We start from the raw sequence: 18,252 nt of genomic DNA on the forward strand, positions 1-18,252 counted from the left end.
ACGAAGAGTCTTGAGAGGAAGCCGTATGAGGAGCAGCTGAGGGCACTTGGTGTGTTCAGCCAACAGAAGACTGAGGGGAGACCTCACTGCAGTTACAACTTCCTTGTGAGGGGAAGAGGAGGGGCCGGCACTGAGCTCTTCTCAGTGACAGGACCCAAGGGAATAGCCTGAAGTCGTGTCAGGGGAGGCTTAGGTTGGATATTAGGAAAAGGTTCTTCCCCCAGAGGGTGTTTGGGCACTGAACAGGCTCCCCAGGGCAGTGGTCACAGCACCAAGGCTGCCAGAGCTCAAGAAGCGTTTGGATGATCCTCTCAGGCACACCGTGTGACTCGTGGGGATGCTCCTATGCAGGGCCAGGAGCTGGACTCGATGGTCCTTGCGAGTCCCTTCCAGCTCAGCATATTCTGTGACTCTGTGAAATCACGGGAGCCCCTGGTCACAGGGCGCCAGCCTTTCTCGCCTGAGGGTCCCGGTAGGTGAAGGCGCTGCCACGCTCATCATGGCGGCACAGGGGGGGCCACCCACCCGACATGGCGGCCAGGGCGGGACGCGCTGCCCCGACCCCGCGGCGCCGCCCGACCGGCCCGCTGACCCCCCCACCCACCGACCCCCCCTGCGGAGCGGTCTCGGGAGCCTCGGCCGCGCCCGCCCGGCGCGATGCGGTGACCGAGCGGCTCCCCCGCCATCCATAGGAAGATGTCGCCCGGCCGCCCCGGAAGCGCTCGGGGAGGCGCCAACATGGCGTGGCGGTGCTGGGCCCGCGCCGCGGCCCCGCGGCCGCACAGGTACGGCGGGGACGGGGCGGGGAGGGAGGTAAGGCAAGGCAAGGCAAGGGAAAGGAAGGGAAAGGAAGGGAAGGGAAGGCGCGGCTGGGGCGGGCGGTGCTGACGGTCCGCGTGTTTCCCCCGCAGGCTCGCGGTGCTGCTGCTGCAGCCGCGGCGGGGGTTCCGCCGGGCGCGGCCGCGGCCCGAGGAGCCCCCGGCGGCCGCGGCCGAGGCGCCGCCCGCCCCGCCGCCCCCGCGCCGCAGCCTCTGCCCGCCGTCGCCCGCAGCCGCCGCCGGCCGCCCCTCGCCGCGCCGCCTGGTCAAGCCGCTCCTCTTCGCCGTCGGGGTAAGTGGCTTCTCCGGGGAGCGGGGTCGGCAGGGAGCGTCTTCCGCCTTTTTCAGTGGAATTCTGCCTTCTTGGATTTCCTTTCTCAGTATCTCAAGTTGGTTGGCCAAATACCGTGCCCTTACACTGAGATAATACGAAGGAACTTCAGATAAATCAATGGAAATATTGTCAAGATGTCCCAGTTTCATTCCATTTCAGTGAACTTAAATAATGTAATTTACGCATTTTGTTTGCGAACCTCTTTGATAAAGTGTCATCTTGTGACACTTAGCATTCAGTAAACCTGAGGAAATGGCCTCAGGTTGCACCAAGAGAGGTTTAGATTAGATAGTAAGAACATTTTTCACAGAAAGGGTTGTAAAGCATTGGAACATGCTGCCCTGGGCAGCAGTTGAGTCACCATCCCTGGTTCAAAAAACGTGGATGTGGCACTTGAGGACATGGTCTAGTGGTAAACATGGTGTTGGTGGTGCTGGCTTGACGGTTGGACTTATGATCTTAAAGGTCTTTTCTAGCCTTAAAGTTTCTATGATCCCTGCCCGTCAGCGGTGCTCAGCTCCCAGTGCCGTGTGGTGTTAACCTGAGATGGGCCTGGCTGGAGCCCCAGGATGGAGCAGTTGTTGAGCCTTTGTCCGGTGTCGCCCAGTTTACAGGCTCGGCCTTCGGGTCCGCCGCCATCTGGCAGTATGAGACGCTCAAGTCGCGGGTCCAGACCTACTTCGAGGAAGCTCGAGCGGACTGGATGGATAAAATGCGGCCGCAGAAGAGAGGTGACTTCAGAAAGCAGGTACACAGCGCCAGGCTTTGGCTGCTCGCACGTGGGTGGATTCCTGCAGGAGTGTCAGGCACAGCTGCATCCCTCCTCTGGTGCGAGCACCATTTGTGCAACAGATAACTCGTCTTCCTCATCCTGATTTGTAACTTTGTCAGCAAATTACAGCACATGCGTTTCCTTACAAGAAAAACTCATAGAATTAGTTCCAGAAAACTATAACTCACAATGTCACTGTGAAAATGATAGTGAAAAATAAAGAAAAATACTGCCTTCACCCAGAAATGCAGGAAAGGAGTTTGTATATCTAAACTAGGTACCGCTTGTTTTTTCACCATTAAAAAAACCCCAAACGTTCCTTCTGTGTCTAAGTGTTCTCAGAAGTGAACATGAACTCCCAAAGAGGACAGAGCTACTTTAAATTCTAAACCTTAAGCATGTGATTTTTCAGTGCTCTGGCTTCTGAAATGCATTTGTATTTTCAGCCTCTAAAATCTCACAAATATGAGGGTTTAGAGGGCTTTTTTACTTAGAGAGCTGACATTTGCATGCCTTGGAGTTTGGACAGCAAGAACAAAATTAGCACAGCAAGACTTGTTATAAATTTAGTTGGTATCCCAAAAGTATCACTCGATTAGCTTCTAATTAAGTATACTTAAAACTAAATGAAACATGCACATCTGTTTTACATTTGCTTTGATGTTACCACTATGAGTTGTGATAGACCAGGCTTGTCCAAGGGAAGTAGGGCTGAGTGTGGAGCTGGAGAAGCTCAGGGTCCTGCAGGGCACAGGAGCTGTGTTTATAATGTACATTGTGCACACCAAAGCACGGTACTGCTTTGGAAATGAGCATGTGGGATAACCCTGGTGGGCAGCTCAACACCACACGGCTGCTCACTCATGTCCCCCACAAACCTACAGTGGGCTGAGGAAAGAGGAAAGGAAGAAGAATGGCAAGAAAACTCAGGGGTAAAGATAAAACAAAAAATTGCTTAGTAACTGGGAGAAGAGAGAAGAAAACAAGTGATGTGAAGGCAGTCAGTCACAATCTCCTGTGGAAAGACCAGTGCCCAGCCAGTTCATGAGCAAAATATGTTAAATGCCCTAAAATCCCCTCTTTTGGGGGATGACGTTATGTGGAAGGGAATATCTTTTTGGTTAGTTCAGCCCTTCTGCTCAGTTGTGTCCCCTCCCAGCCTATCACTGTGCCCTATCCTGTCACTGCACGGGCAAAGTGAGAAATGGAAAAGGTCTTCGTGGTTTGCAAACACCGTTCAGCAAACCCTCCAACATCAGAGTGTTATCAGTACTGTTTTGGTCAAAAATCTAAAACACAGCACCATGAGTAAGCTGCTAGAAAGAAAATTAACTCTATCACACCATGCTTTCTTGCTTGGTGTATATGAACTGCAGGTGAGATTATGATCAGCACTTAATATTTTAAATAACTTTGGTTTTATACTTTTACTTTCCTTCAAAACCTGAAGGGGAAGATCTGGTGATTAGCTATTCAAAAAAGAAAACAAAACTGCCCTGTTGTTAATAGGCTTAAACTGCCAATCCCCATCTTCAACGGGTAAGTTCTATTTTTAAGAGTTCAGGATTCTCCCAGTTGCTTCTGAGGGCATATAATTCTTGTATTTTAGAAAAATCATGTGTTTTTAGTGTTTGTATACTGGAGAACTGATATCTGTATCCTGTGCCAGAGAATTAAGGAAAAAAATGCAATTAAGTTGTTATTTTTATATCAAATATGCTTTGTTTCATACAGCATTATTTCCCCTGCCTCCAACCTGCAGATAATGTTAATGACAACCATCAATATGGTTGGAAGGTCACTGAGCTATCAACAAAATATTTGTGCAAAATGATTCTGAAAGCTGAGGAGTGGAAAGGGGGGTGCAATTTGTCTGTGGGCTGACTGCACTCAAAATAAACTTTTTCAGGGGTTTTAAACTTGGAGGAGGGCTGGGTGAGCTGGACGCAAGGGGGAATGGATTCCACATCTTGTGAGCCACCTCTGCAAAAGTGATCCTGGCACAAAAGTGGAATCTCTCAAAGGTGGGTGGTGTGATGTTAGACAGAATTAGGTGAGGCTTAGTCGAGGCAGGATTTATGCTAACTTTGGCTAATCTGCTAAAGTAAGCATTATAGGCTAGATCCTTGTTTAGTACAAGCAGGGATGAAGTTGTGTCAAAGGATATAACTCCATTCTTTTTCAAGAAACTCTTCATCCATATTGGGGTATTTAATGAAAAGGAGGGTCGATAACTTTTCTTGAGTATAAGGAAATGTCAAATTAAAAAGCCAAAGCAATCAGAAATAAAAAAGTTTGAAACCAATTTACTTCACAGACTTCAAACAAATGCTTTCTATTCTTAAAAAAGGTACATAACCTTATGTGACTGCTTTTGAAATTGCAAATACTTCCCAGTGGCATTGATGTACAACAATTCTGTTTCAGGTTAACAGCTGGTGGAATAGCCTGACTGAGGGTCAGCGGACTGTGACAGGTTTGTGTTAGCTTACAAGTATTAGACATTCACAGGAAGAGAAATATGGCAAACAGGTACAGTATGTTAAAACAGATGGCTTTCATACCACATTTAGGTTGTTGGGCACAAAGCATGTGTAAACTTACACCTGCACATACACTATTTCTGCTACACTTCCTTCTCACAAACTATTTTTTGTATGCGTTAAAAAAATTCCTATTCATCTGGGTGAGAGAGTGTGGAGGATTAACTAGAATCCTCCCTCAGCAACATTTTTCTCAGGAACTCTGAAAAACAGCAAATGCTTTTAGAAGGAATAGGTGTATACATTCCACTGATATGTGAAAATAAAATTCCCTAATAGTTACTTGCTTGCAGCACGTTGCATAAAAAGTAGCAAAAATTGTCCTGTGAGCTTTCCTTCAGTTATAATGTAGCTTTGATTGGTTAGCCCTATGCCCCTCGAAATCCCCAAGGTAAATGTGATAGGTGAAAAGAAATTGATGAGAACTTGATTCAAATCCAAGTGAAGTAGCTCAGCCCTATCTGCTGTTATGTGTTCTACATTAAGTATTTACGGAATCTATATTAAGTTGTTGGCATAAGGTTACTTCAGGTGCTATTTCTATTTAACTTTTCTACAGAAGCATTTTGGAAAAAAAAGATTTCAGCCAACTTACTAGGTCTTGGAAGTGTTGACTCAGTTTAAGAATAAACTGCGTAAGTGCTGAATGTTTCGGGCCAGAACCATTTGAACAAGTGCTGTCAGGAAGTTTTGCACAATGCTTTGAATCACTTCAACATGCAACGCAGGTCATGACATAGATCCTGTCGGGCAGTGAAAACTGATACAGTCTCTGTCCCTCAACATCAAGTTAATCTAAGGAGCAGTATAAAATGTAGCTGGTAGAGCCTGAGCCATTCAGATACTTACCCTTGATGGCCATAACAGGGTTGGATTTACTGTACTGAAATTGCTGATAGTTCTGTAACAGTTTGGTTTGGCATTCAGGGAAAGTATCTCCTCTAATAGGGGAGCATGGTCCAATAGGATGGAGTATTGAAAGAAGAGATTATTGAAATTTTAGTTCTAGGATGTATGTGTCATAGCTTTTCACAGTTCTTGCATTTTGTTGCAAAATGAGACTAATTATCTGAGATTTACTGTTACGTAAAGGAATCACAGTTATTTCCCCCCTTAATATTTCTAGCTATTATAAAACATTTTTAGTGCGTAACTGCTTGGACAGAAATAGGGAAGACACTTTAAACAGGAAATAATAAATTATCATTAAGTTTCTAATAAATTACGTTCTTATTTAAAGTAAGTATTCTTATTTAAAGACTGCAGTAACATCTGTGAAGTAAAAAACTGTGCATCTGCAGTCCCTCAAAGGTGACCATGCCCTAGCAATGCCAATTCAACTTTTTAAGCCTGATTTCTGAGCAGAATCTTTACAATTCCCTCCCCCAAAAATGGATAGGATGTGTACCAGGCTCCCCTGGTCTTTTTCCCTTGTGCAGTTAAATGCAACTGCGCAGCAGATGGTGCCTCTGAGGAATAAACAGCTAGATGGGCAGGAAATGGGACCTCTTAGCTGGCTCCTGTTTCGTTGATTCTGCAGTGGAATAGCAGTTTGAAACCATAGCTTGAACGTTCTCAGCACAGATTGTTCTGGACTGTCGTGCTCATTACACTGTGTTAATACAGTTGCAATTAATGTCATTTTTCTGAAAGACTTCCATTGTGTAAATGTAGCTTTCAGTATTTTTCTTTGCTTTTTCTAAACTCTATGCAAAGTAAGAAGTGGATACTGCTTTTATGGAATAGTGAAGAAAAAGTATAATTCTTGTAAGCTTTCTTTTAGATACTTATTTACAGTAAGTATTACAGTGTGTTACAGTAAGTATTACAGTGTGTTACATTCATAATTTGCTTTTATACTTGTTTTTCTCTCTTAATAGGTATTATAGCTGCAAATGCCTTTGTATTCTGTTTGTGGAGGCTGCCCGGCATGCGACGGATTATGTTTACATATTTCACCTCAAATCCATCCTCCAGTAAGTGAACAGTAATTTGAGTGACTTTCCTCCATAGGGGAGTAACCAAAACTCTGATCACACTGCAGAAGCTTCAGGTGGTACATGCCCCACTTGTAGCTCCATCGCCCACAAGCAATCTCAGTCATGCCCAAACACATCATTCTGTCTAGGCAGGAAATGGTTTAAGGGGACAGAAGTAGAAGCAATGAATCTGATTTTTTATGACAAACTTCTGTCTTTAAAAACTGGTGCTTTTCTAAATATTGTAACATCCAAACTGTTGCCTGCTATCTGGCCTTTTCCTGCATTCAGTGGGATGCAGCTCCTCCCAATGATACAAACCCCAGCTGCTTTGCTAGACAGAGTGCAAATCAAGCCACTCTTTGGGAAAAAGGAAAATAAATTGTACTACGTAATGCCATTCAAAAACCAGATCCAATATGATTATTTGCTCCCCCTTTAATGTTCAGTGGGAGCAGATAGAACAGTCATCAGTCACATGCATGTACGCTTTCGTCCGCGGACAAACATTAGTCTGTATGTTGTCTATGGGGTCCTTGTTTCAAAGCTTTGAGTCGCATTAAAACAAACAAACTAAGCACAGACTTGTCTTTCACTGTGTGTGAAATGTATTGAACAGATAACCTTAGGAAAGCAAGTTACTGGTATTTAATTGCAGAAGAATTGGTTTTCGTTTCTACAGCAAAGAACTAAAAGGATGAGACAAATGTATTTGGAAAGTACTTCCTGATATCCTCTTAATTTCTGCTGAAAAAGTGGAAATTCAACCATTTCCCCTACACACTCCAAAGCTAATGATAGCTTTTATCCAGATCTGAGCATGTCACCCCAAACACTCATGTTTTAAATAAAGTTGACCTTCAAACCTGCTAATTGGCTTGTTTGCATTTTCAAGGCTGTTGTTTCAGTGAGGAGAGCTAGTAGCTTTTTGAAAATAAAACTGGTTTTGATTTATGAGTTCATCTCTGTAGCAAATTATTTTATACAGCAGCTTACATATAAAAACTCTTTCACTAAATACATATATAAATATCCTTTTTTTCTTTTTCAAAGCATAGGACACGTCATAAAATAAATGTTTTCTGTGAAACAATCCCCTGTAGGTAACTAACACTGTGCAACTTGCATATCGTTGGGGTGTATGTTCTACCTTTGCAAAGGTATTGAATGGAATTTGTAGTTTGTTTTATTGATATTCATATTTTGTATGTATATTAAATTTGTTCTATTTATACCGTAGCTTTTATTTGAGAATCTAAGCATAATTAGCCCCTAGTATGTCCTGATAAATGTCTAGTCTGCATGTAATTTGAAGCAAAATTAAAGCACTAACTGACTTCTTTATGTTCACTGCTTTTTCTTTTGTAGAAGCCCTGTGTTCTCCCATGCTGCTCTCTACGTTTAGTCACTTCTCTCTGTTCCACATGGCAGCAAACATGTATGTTTTATGGAGTTTTTCCAGCAGCATTGTCTCTCTTCTGGGATGCGAGCAGTTCCTTGCAGTATATCTTTCTGCTGGTAATATATTTACAACACTTAAAAATATAAATATGTATTCATGCAAGTAGAGCGTGTGCATGGTTAACAGCTGTATGAGGACTGATGGCCATTGCTTTATTTTTAAAGCAGTACTTCTTTGCTGTTATAGAGATTTTTGGTGGATTTAGGATACTGAGCTTCAAAATACCATGATAAAACAGTATCTGTTTTTAACACATGCTTTGCTACCAAAATCAAATAGCTCTTAAATACAGACTCATGTAAGTTTTGTGAGAAAAGATGGCAGTTAGTTTGTGCTTTCGGATGCTCGTCTGCATTGCCGGCATCGTTTCCAATAGTAATTTCTCTTTTTTAGGGGTTATCTCCACTTTTGTCAGTTATGTTGCTAAAATGGCCACTGGAAGGTTTGAACCATCCCTCGGAGCTGTAAGTATCTTGGAATATGAGAGACCTTAGAGTGACTTCTGAAGCCACTTTGAAAGTCTGCTGTATTCTTTAACCTGCTAAAAAGCCAAGAATATATTTGGGATAACGGAAACTAGGAAGGTTAACCAAAACCGAGTAACCAGGCAAGAAGTGGTTCTCCTGTTTTTCCAGTAAGTTTGATTCTGCTGCAGCAACCACCCAGAACTAATGCCACTTAATGCTAAGGGTTGTAAATGAGTCCTTAACAGCAGGACCTCTTGTGTCTGAGCAGATTAGTTACGTAACTTATTGCAGAAATGGTATTTCATAATTGTGTATCAGTCTTCTCTAATTGAAAATAGAATACTTTAGAAAGAGATATGTAATCAGACAATCAAACTCAGCATGTGATCCCAGTGAAAGTTGTAGGGCCTGCTGTGCAGGAAGGGCAGCACTCCTGCCAAAAGTCTCACTGGATGAAAGATGTGAGGCAGGCTGAGGAGCTCTTGTGGTTGCCAGTTCTTTACAAGTGTTTTTAGTAGTAGAACATTTTAAAACAATTAACTTGCATTAAGTTTGAGATTAACAGACATTTGCTTCTTAACTTACTTAACTAAATAATTCTGATAAACGGCAAAAGTTAGATTCTCATTTTTCTATTGAAATAAAAAAGAAAATCTGTTTAGCTGTGTTGCAGTTAAAATTTTTATAAGTACTGTGTATTGTGCCTTTATCTTATGAATAAACTATATCTGAAGCAAGTTACTTTCCCTTAGTTTTAGTGATCTGAACTTACTGAAATTGCCATGCACTGCATTAGTTTACTGTATTTAAAGTCTTTCCATTGTGATTATTTTATGGATACAAAAGCCTATGGTCAATTTAGCACAGTCCAGGGAATTACTTGTTTCCTTGACAAAAGGTTTTTTTCCCTGTCCATCTGTTATTTTCCTTAATTTTGTACCAGCTTCGGAATCATTCCCTTCATTTGATGTGTCTGTGCTTGATTATTCTGTGTTAGATTTCCAGGGCTTACTTGGGCAAAAGTACATCGACATAAATTGTTATCTTAAAAACAGGGGTGAGGGGCAAATATTTCTTAATTATGTAAGGGCATTCGAGGGATATTTTTTTCTCAGTACTTATAATTTCAGATGTTGAAATTAAATAATGCTGTCTTGTTTTATTTTTATTTTGAACTTTGCTATGGTGCTTTGTACTTTGAGTATTACCACAGGGCTGCATTTGAAAGTGAAAGCCCAAAAGGAAAAGGGGTTCACATGCAGGAAAATAATTTTTCCTTTATGTAACATCTCAGCTTACTTTGATGTCTTTTAATGTATTTGCAGTCAGGAGCTATAATGACTGTCCTTGCAGCCGTATGTACAAAGATGCCTGAAGCAAAACTGGCCATCATACTTCTTCCGATGTTCACGTTTACAGCAGGAAGCGTAAGTGCCACTGAACTTCAAAGAAATTCTACTCATTAAATAGTTTCCCCACACCTCTCCACTATCTGAGCAGCATTTTTGTTTCTGAGCTGTTAATTTTATTTTAAAAGAGAATAGGGGTCATGAAAGTCGTGGGGACCAATCGGAATTGTTGCAGCCGGGAAGTCACTACACCAGTGTGGGGTGAATTGGGAATTATCTTAAATCCCATCATCCATGGGTCTGTTTCAAATCTGATCCCAAGAGGTGAAAGAAGTTGGGAGGGAGTCAGGTTTGCCTGTCTGAGGAAACCTTGCATACACATCCTATTCTTTCTGATGGGTGATATTTTTGGTAGCAGCACTGGTAACAGGCTAATCTAATACTGGCACACTGCCTTGAAAGAGAAACTTATCAAGATGAGAAACACAGAATTTCACTTCTCATGGGAGATTGTATTCCAGCCCTGCAGCAATATTTGCCTCTGCTGGATATCATCTTTTGATACTTTTAAGAACACTTTTGGGATTAGAAATAGACCAATGAGACTTTCCTTCATGTGTAGTACTAGGACTCCTTTTTTTATTTCATTAAGTTCTTTTATGCACATCCAATTCCACATTTAAGAAAAGCTTCTTATGTAGATCTTAACTTGTTTTAATAAGTTAATCATCTTTGGTCCTGTACTTAAAGTTGTTTTACTGCTTAAAGCAGTTAAGCCACGTCATTCCAAGATCATGAGATTTAATACTTTTTGTAAGGGAACAAGTACTCTTAGATGTAGCCTTTGTGTTTTCCTTGCACTTCTGCTTGAGTGGATGTGTGGTTTTTGCATGCCCCCCTTTAATTGTATTTTTCTTAGAAAAGATGGCCAGGGTAGAAATACTGGCAGAGCCACAGAGAGCATTGCAATGATCAAGTGCTCATTGCAACAGCAGAGCAAGAGCAATGTTGCCTATTGTAGTAGAAAGGTAGGAATAATTTTAGCCCTTTTACATAATTGTATGTAACTTTACATACACCTTTAGCCTACCTTACCTGTACTGTAATGGGCTTTTAAAATAAACAAGCCAACGTAGCAATTGAGCTGCTATTCTAATACATATTTTAAAGGAAAGAAGTCCTGCCTAAAGTAGCATTTAATCCTAACATTTAATCTGTTGGTCCTTATGAAGTGGGCCATCTAGTAAAATTTTGTGTATTGACAGTTATGTTTGCTTATGTCTCTTGAGGATAGTACAACATTGCTCACGTTCACTGTCATCCTGATTTTCTGTCTTCTAACACCCTTTAGAACTAGAGTGTGATGATCAGTTTATACCAGATAAGATAACAGGGATGCTGCCCCACGTGTTCCATCCACTTCTATAGCATATACTCTTTCAGGTAACTTCTCTCTTTCTCCTGACCCGAGTCTGGAATGTATTTTGTTTGAAAAGGACACATTCCCACCCTGCTCTATTCTGTAGATGCTCAGGTCTATTTTCACAGCACAGTAGAGCTGAGGACTGAGTCTGTTGTTTTAAAACAATTTAATTTTTATAGTGATTCATTTTATATAAAATATATAGGATGTTTTTTGATCCCAAATATTTGCTCTGTGCCAGAATAGAGAACTGTTATCAGTGGCCATTTCATGCTGGAACTGCTCCTGTCCATTCCATGTTCTCTTCCTTTCTAGGCTTTAAAAGCCATAATTGCATTTGACACCGCAGGACTTGCTTTAGGCTGGAGACTTTTTGACCATGCTGCACACCTTGGGGGAGCTCTCTTTGGAATGTAAGTCTGTATTTACTAACTTCTGCTTGTTTTGTATTTAAATTAATCCTATATTTTTTCCTCTTTACTTCCTATTATTGCTAAAGTACAGGGTTTTTTTTCTGAAAGTTTTCTTAACTAGCATTGAATACAACTCACTGTTGTTCTTGTAGTGCTATAAAATTGTGTGGAAAATGCTGTTAACAGAGGCTTAGAATCTTAGATTACATGTCAGGTTGTGCTGACACCATAACCCGAGCTGGCTGGCTGTCTGGCTTTTCCCAGAATACTGAAGAGAGTCACAAGGCAGAAAAGATTCTCACAAAACACAGCATGGACAAATTAAAATAACTTTAAACAGCTAAGAAAATGCCTTTGTCTCAGTGTTTTTCCTCTAATTGCCAATTTAGAGAGAACTACAGAGTTAATATAAGCACAGGCCAAATTCCTGTGGGCAGCCTGTACCGCTGTTTGCTCAGGGTTGTTGCGTTGCCTTTGTGTGGAGCTTTCCTAATTAGTAAGAACTACTCGAAACAAGTTTGTAGGAAGCAGTTCTGTATTGTTCCATGCTTCGTCTGCATGGAGTTTTTTCCCTTCAACCCAATTGCAGCGTTGTCTTAATTGGCACACGATTGCTAAGAGCATTTTTAAACATTTTATGTAGGCATTTGGAAAGTCTGCCTGAGATTTCACTAGGCCAGATTTAACAGCAAACCAGTTTGCAGACCAAAGTGTTTGCTATGTCTTGGCTTTGGTGTCAGTAAGTTCTGTGCTGCACAGTCTCCTCCCCTTCTCTGGCATCACAAGTGACTGAACAGTCTGCATTATAATGCAGATTCACATACTAAAAGAGGATAGCAGTTGCAGTAAAACTGTCTTGAGTTGACAAGTCCCTTGCTTTATTCACCTACATTGTTTTACCTGTTTGTTCTACTCTGTGATTGTTTTGGTCACTTCATCCTAAAGCAGGACCTTTATTTAGGACATATATTGAATGGCCAAAGTATTTTCTATATATTGCCTCCCAGACAATTGTCCATTTTGGAAAGTGACCAGTTTACCTCATAGAAAAGTGCTTTTGTTCTTCAGGAGTCAGGTGTGGAGTTAGGCTTGTGGGAGAACCTTCAACCTGTTTCCATAAGGTTGCTTCTCATGCCTCTCCTCTCCACCATAACCTCCCTTATCACTTATGTTACTATTCATATATCAGCATATATAGTTCTCTATGAATATAAATTAAGCTAGAACACTTTGATAGATTAAATCTTCATTTAGATGCTTATAGAAGAAAATTCACATGGCTGTTCATTATGGGGCAGTCGTATTTATGTAGGAGAAAACCACTTTTACTTGGTGTTGTCAGAAAGGATTAGCACAAGCAACAGAACTGTTTTAACAGTCTCCTAAGTGGAGGTAGCTTTTTGTGTCTTTTTAAGAAATCACAACAGCACGAGATTAAAGGCATGAAAAAACTATTCATTCTCAGGACTGAAATAAGCAAGAACACAAAGTTAACTGTTTGGAGTCAAAAGAACAAGTGGCTTACCTGCCACTTTCCAAGCATGTTGTTCTTTGTGCCTCAGTTTATCTTGTCTTCTGTACCAAGCATGTACTTGGTTTTAGGGATCAACCTATTCTTTCTTAGATGCAAAGAAGAGTTGCAGTTAGTTTTAACTATTATTTTCTTTCCCAGGTGGTACGTGACTTACGGCCATGAGCTCATATGGAAGAACAGAGAACCACTGGTCAAAGCTTGGCATGAATTGAGGACAAAGAACGCAGGAAAGGGAGGAGGTGGAAGACCTAACTGATTCTAATAGATATTCCTTGTGCCCAAGTGGTATATTACTTGAAGATGTGGGACTGGATTGGTTTTGAAGGTTTTTTTTGCTACTCCACATTAAGCCTCTGAGGAGTTGAAGTTTCTAACGTAACAAAATTATGTTACAAAAATGCATATCCATAGAAAATGAACTCTGACAAAGGTGGAACAATAAAGGTTTTTATCCTATTGCTTTCTGAGGTAACAGTCTGCATTACATTTTTAAAGGTGGAATAAAACATGTTTTTCAATTAAGTGATCTAAATCTCTGTCCACAAAAAAAAAAAAAAAAAAAAACAACAACAACAAAAAAAAAAACCAACCTTCAAAATGGGGTACAACTGGTTCATACTTAGGAAAATAAACTGAAGAAGTTACTGGATCACACACACCCCTACTGTCTGCTAGGTAACACAAGGTGCTTTCCTAGAAGGTAAGCTTTAAACATGTTGGACTCAAGATAAGGCTAAGGTGGTGAAGTTCAGTGATCTTTATTGTTGGAAAGATTGGATGAGAGGAGCCAAAGGACTCTTTTGTTCTTAACCTTGAAATACTCGAAGCAATACTGGACTGTTTGCCAAGGTTTACATACTAATTAATGGTCTGGCTTTATTTGTTAGCTGGGGCTTATTCAACTTGTGTTTTTTCATTTCTATACACTTCCAAGGTGCTTTCACGTCATCTTGGATTTTACTATAACGGTATCTTTTTCATAATTACGTGCAGGGGAAGAATGACATGCTGTGGTTTCTGATATTCTACCATAAGTTCTACTGCTTTCTGTGTTCTTTCACTACAGTAATTTAGGGGTAGGGTGAGGGGATGTTCTTTCTGTTGTGCTCCATTGTTAGTTCCATTTAAGGTTCTTCTCTACCTTTTAAAAATGTAACATTTGGTTACAGAGTGGGACAGTACTAGAAAATAAGCAGCTTCAGCAGAAATAGGTGAGGTTCCTGAGATCAGCAACACCATAACCAGAAGTAATGACTAAAGTAAACCTGAGGGTAGTACCATGGCTAACGTACCTATTTTACAAATAAAACCAAAAACTGAGTTTGAGGTATGCTGCTGCTCTGTGCTTGTCCTGTAAGGGTAATACTGAACCCCTCGCAAAAGGCTGCAGAATCTTCCCAAATAAAAACTGGTGGGTTCAAGCCCTTAACTCTTCTCTGTAATCAGTTAGTCATTCCAGATGGACTGACCTGCCAAAGAACATGTTGCATTTGTAAGAAGCAACTTGAAGTTTTTTTACTTTACAATAGTGTCTTGCAGAAAACACATTTCCTCTGGGGATAAGGAATACATAATGCTAAGTGGTATCAGTCTTAATAAGTGATGGAATAAAAAATGGCTGTAGATTCCCTTACTGTCACAGGCTAGTGCTTGTCCAGTTTTTTTTCTCCCTTGGACAATGAGGCATTTGAGGATTTGTTACTCTGTGTGCCTGTCAACTTAAACACATAAAAAAATTAAGGCGCTGGAGTACCTGATACTCCTTTGCTCTGCTCCAGAAATTTTCTGACATTCACTTCTAAACTGTCAACATCCCCCTTTCCTACTTCGTTTTGTAATACTCAGGACAAGCATGCCCGTTTCCAGGGTTTCAGCCACAGTGCAGCCCTGCCCGCAGCAGAGAGGGGGCAGCCGGACACACGGCGAGCGCACTGCTCAGCACAGCCAGGGAGGGGCCAGCACTGCCAGAGGACGCCACTGAACGGGCACATCCCACGGGAGCATTTCATGCCAAAGAAGCTCAAAAGCCATAGCACACAGTTATTTCACACGTTGGGTTTATCTATCTATTGTTGTCTTGGTCTGCTTCCTTTTATTTTCCCCCCCTATGTCTTCCTTGCATTACCTCTCATCCCTTCAACAACTTATCTAGTCCCTTCAACAATTAGGTATTTGCTGAGAGTTTTTCAGAGATCGTGGGTAAAAGCAGGGAGTAATATTGCAAGAAATACAGCATCTAAGCCCTAAAGGACATTATCTTTACAGGTCTATAAGGATAAGCTGACATTGCTATTAAGTTCTTCAACAAAGCAGCCAGTACCTCAGAGAAGTCATGCCTGCTGAGAGCTTACACCTCCCAAGGCAGTGGGGTGTTGCTGTACCCTTTCAGCTTGAGGAAGGGGCACAAAGCACCTGAAAAACCATCCTGGAACTGCCCTAGAGGTTTGGAAGTCACAGGCTTTTCAGCTGGCGGCTGTTCAATATCTGAATCTTCCTCCTTTATAGAAACCCTAAAGGTGTGTAACATAGGTAAGGTTGTACAAAAATCTTCATGTGGCCGTGCAGTTGTTTGCACCTGAGCCTTTGTGCAGCGTTGTCTGGCAAAGGCAAACTGTCTTCTCTGGTCCAAAATTACTTTAAAACTGCAATAGGAAAGTCAACTCTTAAGTCAGTCAGACAAGGAATGCCCCGGAGTCATGACAGCTCACTAGAGTAAATGAGACACCTCTCTGGCAAGCAAAATCTGGTATCAGCATGTCAGTATCTCAGTACTCAGTCACACCTTTGAATGACAAATCAGAAGAATGAAAAAAAAAAAACCCAAACTAAATCCCCAACCCTAGGAAAAAAAAAACACAACAAAAAGAACCAACCACATGGAAAGACTTTTCAAAGAGATTATTGTGAATAAAAATACAATGTGGTGATTATGCAGACACTTGGCAGAGACAGCAGCTAGTGTTTGTGTAGGAAAACAGCAATAAGTATAAAGTCATGGTTAATCATGTAGAGACACAGTCCTTCACCCTTTTTCAGTGGCTTTAAAGTCTGCTTTGGCCTTGCCATGTTTAAGGAATATTTTGTTTCAGTGATCTGCTCTATTTGGAATTTCATTTTAGAATTAAAACTAACTGTTAGAGTTTTCAGCCCCCATTCCTGGCAGCAAGAGCTGTTTTGCTTTCTGATTTGATGGGTTTTCTTTGTCTTACTGTTGCAGTATTCCGCCCCCCTCCCCTCCAGCTTTTAATCATGACAAATCTTCTAAATGCAGACAACTTTTTAATCTCATCCAGCATCTTCTGGTTTTCCTGTCTGAGTTAGCCTTTGTGCCAATTTCATCCTACAAGCTGTGATGAGCAGCTGCTCCAAGCACTCCCTGATGCTGTAGGTGGGCTCTGAAACATGCATTGCCAGAGCTGAATTCAGTACTAGGAAGTGGCAGGCACAGGATGAGCAGAGACATCCGATTTATTCTCTAATGTATTTTGCTAAGTCAGGCCTAGGAACAAGGATCAGAGCACCATTTGTACTGTGCTAATGATAACATGATAAAGCAGATGTTCTGTTTTCTCACATGGCTGTAAAGTCTATTTCTCTTTACCAGATATGATTTTAAAAAAAAACAAGAGCAGCAGAAAACTGAGAAATGCCTCCCTGCATATTCCTAAAAGTAAAAATATGTTTGTGGGTTTTTCAGGCAACAAATTAAACACAGCATCCAATAGCCTATATGGTTTTGTGACAAGAGTTCTGTGTAGGACCCAAATGTCTTTACCTGAAATTTCTGAGTCTCCTTGCCCCAACTAACTCATGAGGGTGAGGGGGTGGTGATGAAATCAAAGCTAGTAGCATTGGCAAGTGTCAAAACAGGTATCTGGGACAACAGGGTCATCTGCAAAGGAATTGCTTCTTATCTTTGGTGACTGTGTTTCAGAGAGGCCAAATGCTCAAGGAGAGGTTCTGCCCCAGCCCATACCCACATTTCTAGCCTTTCTTTCCACCAGAAGCAAGTGCAAATCTGGACTGAACTGAGGTGCTAATGCACTACATGTACAGTAGTGCTCAGCTGAAACAACGCAGTAGATCTTACCTTCTCAAGTTTCACTGCATAATTATTTTCTTAATAACGCTTCATAGAATCATAGAATGTTTGGTTTGCGTTGGAAGGGACCTTAAAGATAGCCTAGTTCCAACACCCCTGCAATGGGCAGGGAACCTTCCACTAGACCAGGTTGCTCAAAGCCACATCCAACCCTGAATGTTTCCAGGGATGGAACAGCCATAGATCTTCTGGGCAACCTGTTGCCAGTGCCTCACCACCCTCACAGGGAAGAATTTCTTCTTGATATCCAATATAAAATGCCACCCTTTTGGTTTAAAGCCATTACACCTATCTTATCAACCTGTAACGAGAATAGATGATTTTCTAATAGGCAGGATCTCAGTTTATCTGCATTCTTCACTTTTATAGCCTTATAATTGATAGTTTGGTGACCCTTTGGGAGATTCAGCTTCCTCTGCAATAACACACTGAATGGGGAATTGTGGAGGAGCATTATGGCCCATAGCCACTTATTACATAAGACGTAAAATTTCAAAAGCCCAGCTTATCCCCGATGTAATTCCGTCAGTTTCACTGTTTTGTGCCAGGACTGCGTGGTTTTGAACCTGAATGTACAAAAGGAAAGCTGTAATGTGCAGTCTCTGGCAAACAGTAAAAGATGTGAGCCCTATATTAAGATATATAATAGATGCTTGGATTTTGGTCAATAGGAGGTATTTTAAAAGTGAAGCGGTTAAACTGTTAATGCAAATGGAGAGAGGGGGATTAAGAGAGGTGGGGATTTGCACGCAGCTATAGGAAACTAAAAAAGAAGTGATCTGGTTGAGAAACAGCAGCCTTGCAACGTTAAACGCCAGGTTTCGTATATAAACGCTTTCTCTAATCATGACTGATGACGGCTGCCTCGAAGGCACAATTGAGCAGCACCAAGCAGGTACAGCGGAGCAGCGGTCCTCGCCTGGCCGGTGCCCGTGACTGGGCGCGCTACGGCGCTCCCGGGCGCAGAGCGGCTCTCGGAGCAGCGGCACGGACAGCGGCACTCGGCGGCGCTCGGGCAGAGCGGGTCCATCCGCGGGGCGCGGGGTCCGGCCCCGG

General features: G+C 41.8%; 2 protein-coding genes across 2 annotated transcripts in view; one reads left to right on the forward strand and one right to left on the reverse strand.

The window, feature by feature from the left end:
* The first annotated feature begins 710 nt into the window (after nt 1-710).
* Nucleotides 711-13,614, forward strand: PARL (presenilin associated rhomboid like). Its single transcript, XM_027893648.1, has 10 exons — nt 711-785; nt 912-1,110; nt 1,760-1,900; nt 4,352-4,400; nt 6,348-6,443; nt 7,815-7,964; nt 8,302-8,372; nt 9,701-9,802; nt 11,463-11,560; nt 13,233-13,614. Exons 1-10 carry the CDS (start codon nt 739-741, stop codon nt 13,348-13,350), a joined length of 1,071 nt encoding a protein of 356 aa, XP_027749449.1. The 5' UTR covers nt 711-738; the 3' UTR covers nt 13,351-13,614.
* A 2,911-nt stretch (nt 13,615-16,525) lies between these two features.
* Nucleotides 16,526-18,252, reverse strand: part of YEATS2 (YEATS domain containing 2) — a 68,528-nt gene continuing 66,801 nt past the window's right edge. Inside the window, exon 31 of the mRNA XM_027893656.1 lies at nt 16,526-16,593. Coding sequence (XP_027749457.1) covers nt 16,563-16,593 — 31 coding nt within the window. The 3' untranslated portion in view covers nt 16,526-16,562. The remainder of the gene's footprint in view (nt 16,594-18,252) is intronic.

Source organism: Empidonax traillii, unplaced genomic scaffold, assembly GCF_003031625.1.
Source record: "Empidonax traillii isolate 1590-97213 ecotype Southwest subspecies unplaced genomic scaffold, ASM303162v1 scaffold400:size839614, whole genome shotgun sequence".
NCBI lineage: Eukaryota > Metazoa > Chordata > Aves > Passeriformes > Tyrannidae > Empidonax > Empidonax traillii.